At 30.9% G+C, this 3,472-nt stretch overlaps 1 protein-coding gene across 1 annotated transcript; it reads right to left on the reverse strand.

Annotated features, from left to right (window-relative positions):
* Window positions 1-270: 270 nt before the first annotated feature.
* On the reverse strand, window positions 271-2,018 carry LOC134695374 (uncharacterized). The gene is made up of 2 exons (XM_063556604.1): window positions 1,915-2,018; window positions 271-1,255 (listed from the first exon to the last, which is right to left on the reverse strand). Exons 1-2 carry the CDS (start codon window positions 1,978-1,980, stop codon window positions 941-943), a joined length of 381 nt encoding a protein of 126 aa, XP_063412674.1. The 5' UTR covers window positions 1,981-2,018; the 3' UTR covers window positions 271-940.
* Between the last annotated feature and the right edge of the window lie 1,454 nt (window positions 2,019-3,472).

Consider the following 3,472-nt stretch of genomic DNA (forward strand, 5'->3'; position numbering starts at 1 on the left):
ATCAGTAATCAGAAGACTCTGGAATATGAATCTTAGAAAAAACTGCACTGAGAACATTTTCACATCAAACAATTAGAATCACGAAATTGCAACGATAAACACCAAAATCGAGCAGCACACCTATATCAAAGTCCCGATACTCAAGAAGTACATTTTGCAATATAAAACTCTGAAATTATATTTTTCTTATTTACACAAGAAGCCCCGGAACAAGCTATTTACAAGTATAAATAATAAAATAAATACATTGTATGTGGTCATATTCTTTATTATACACATTCAAATGGCTACATGTTTGAAGAAGTGTTACATATTTGGCATCACATTCTGATCAAACCTTATTTTGATAAATATAAATCTAAACAAACTGAAAACATGTTCATTATATTTCTATATTCATTTTTTACATTAAATTTATGATTTCTTTTTTTCGAGAAGTCAGCGTATTTATAAAAACCATAAAAATAAATGTAATGAATTTTGTGAATTGATTAATAGTTTTAGTGGACAAAAATGATAAGACAAAACAAATGAATAACACATCATAATCAATGACATACACATGCTACATTTCATTTATAAATAAACATTTACATTATTGAAAGAATAGATACAAGCGAACAAAATTTTACAAAAAATAAACAATTGTGTACACAAGTGAAAATATGTTTGTGTGCAGCGCGTGTGTGTCAATCCGCCGCTTCCCTTTCCCACCAAGCATATCAAATGGTTTTACGTTAAGGGAGAATGACCCGTGGTTCTTTTCATGTTTAGCTGAAACTGAATATAAACACAATTTAATAAAATGAAACGAGACGGCAACATAAGTTCAAATTAATTCGTCGTAATAAGTTAAACAAGACCATGTATGCATGCCAAAATGTTTATTAGTACATGTACATGTATCTGAAATGACTGATGGTCAAAACTCCATATCACCTTAGCCAAACATCCACTCCAGTCCCTTGGGATTTTTGGGACACTGTCTATCTGAAGGCTCCCCGACTGTTCTTTTGGATTTTAATCTCTTCCCCTGAGCATTTAACATACGATCGTATTTTCTATCCAAACGCTGTATCAGCTGTTTAAACTCCGTCGACACCCACGACAGAGGACGTGTAACGAAGATAGAATCGTCCTCAGAATCGGAATCTTCTGAGGACATGGTTTCAATCTCCAATGCTTTCATGAACCTTTCCTCCTCCTTCGGATCAATTTTTCTTTCTTTTAGTGTTCTTCTTCGGTTGATAAGTTTCTGAAAAACTATACATATGTACAGTATACCTTTTTTAAAAATGTTAAACTCAGAAGATGGTGAAATAAAAATTTAAGTAAATACCACTTGATGTATAATTTGGATTATTTCCCTTGCATCACTATCAACAAACGAAATTGAAATCGCTATAAATAACGAATTATTAAGTATAGGTACCTTGTACAGTTGTTTTCGTATATAGCATAGGCGTATCATCGGGGACACTTAACTCGGATTAAATTAAACAGTGTGATTTTAGGGTAAAATGGGTCCCCCTCTTTTACAGATTTTAAACAAGGCGCTCTCCTTTTATTCAGAAAAATCCGGACCCGTCTCTGAGTAAGCGATTTGTTAAAATGGTAATTTTCTCATTTACAAAAAAATATTTACCTATGAAAACCATGAATTAACCATAATATACGGAAATGAAACATGAACCTTCAAATCTCTTAATCAAACTGCCTACAACAAATTGATTACGTTTAATTCATTTGAACTCATCAAAAGCATCAAACATCTCCTTACTGTTATATAAGTTTCAATGTGTCTTTAATCAATCTTTTAAGTTATTGAAATTCCTATCTTAAGAATAATTATCGCCGATGTTGATTCCTTATCCAGATGACTAAAACTGTCTCAAGTGTTTATTTAGTACATACCCTGTGTTTTCGGCCATAGAGAACCATTTTTCTATTATGTTCTTCCTTTTTCCCTGTTAACTCCATTATCTCCTTCTGTTTAACAGAATTGAAATACGTTTCAATCCCACCTGCGGAAAAAAAAGAACTACATTTGTATGTGAAAATATCAAACCTAAAATTAATAAGTCAGTGCCAAAGCCTAAATGAAATAATAAAAAAAAACAGAATAACGCCTCGATTAAGATAAAGCGAAACCCAACATCCACGGCTTCCCTCTTCATCTTCACACAATTACTATCATTGTTTTCATAGAACATTGCATGTAATAAAATAAATTTTATATGTTTGCAATCAATCCTAAATGTTTGGATTGATTGCAAACATATAAAATTTATAAATAGCATACATAGTACAAACTTAATAATTTCTTATCAGAAGGAATATATCTCTTTATAAACATAATTATAGATTATGTGATATAATTATTGCAGGACATTAGTGAAACCAATATATTTCGATATGGTTCCCAACATGAACCATGCAATGTTCTATGAAAACAATGATAGTAATTGTGTGAAGATGAAGAGGGAAGCCGTGGATGTTGGGTTTCGCTTTATCTTAATTAATCTGCGATAAAAGGCCACGAAGTGACAATGTAAAACAAATCAGACGAAAAAACTAAATGCCTAGTACAATTTATGTTACAAAATGAAACAAAAGTTTGTTTGTATATATTTTGGCGGTTTTTTTTCTTCGAAATGATTTTAAACTTTAAAATTTAGTTTGATACTATGAGTGAAAGAAATGTAGGATAAATCTGAGGCTTACCTCTTTACTCTTAAGACGAGCGTGCTTACAAGTTAACATATCACATTGGCTGTCTTTGCATATAACCTTAAAATTAAGCAATATAAAAAAGAAGATGTGGTATAATTGCCAATGAGACAACTATCCACAAAAAATACCAAAATGACACAGACATTAGCAACTATAGGTCCCCGTAGTGTTCTCTCTGCCAGAGGACGTCTCCTATCTTTGCTATTAAAAATGTAAATATTTCGTGTCTTGTTTCTGTCTCTTTTCCCCAATTCCACGTAAATATATATATATGTTTGTTGTAATTTGGTAATTTCGCTCCCTCAATTTTCGTTAATGCTCAAATGCTTCTTGATTTGTCTTTGATTGTGTGAAAGATGTAGGTAGTATATCGCCAGCTATTTTTCTTTTCATAATCTTTTTTTATAAGCACTTTAATACTGGGACTATTATTCTAACTCAATATATTAGTCCCAGAATTTGATTTTATTTAATTTTTCTTAAACAGTGACTTATACTTACATAATAATTCATATCATTTATTTTAACGTATTAAAGTTAGTCCACAATCTTAACATCAATCCCGAGTTTATGGAAAAGTTAAAAAAATAGCATATTTTCAAAAATCTCTAACAAAAAACTTTATAAAAAGTGCATCAAGTTTGAAAAAGAAATATGTGCTCTTACATGTATGCTGCCGTTACCATTTTTCAATTATTAAAATTGGTTGGGATCCAAATTATTTTTTAAAAAGAAAATG

The sequence above is a fragment of the Mytilus trossulus genome, chromosome 13 (genome assembly GCF_036588685.1).
Source record: "Mytilus trossulus isolate FHL-02 chromosome 13, PNRI_Mtr1.1.1.hap1, whole genome shotgun sequence".
NCBI classification, from domain to species: Eukaryota; Metazoa; Mollusca; class Bivalvia; order Mytilida; family Mytilidae; genus Mytilus; species Mytilus trossulus.

What these genes read in the sequence shown, in the direction of transcription:
- LOC134695374 (XM_063556604.1), bottom strand. Translation starts at nt 1,980, where the DNA reads ATGGAGTTAACAGGGAAAAAGGAAGAACATAATAGAAAAATGGTTCTC. An exon ending in TCTATGGCCGAAAACACAGG is followed by an intron (nt 1,256 to 1,914) that starts GTATGTACTAAA and finishes ATAGTTTTTCAG; the next exon opens with AAACTTATCAACCGAAGAAG.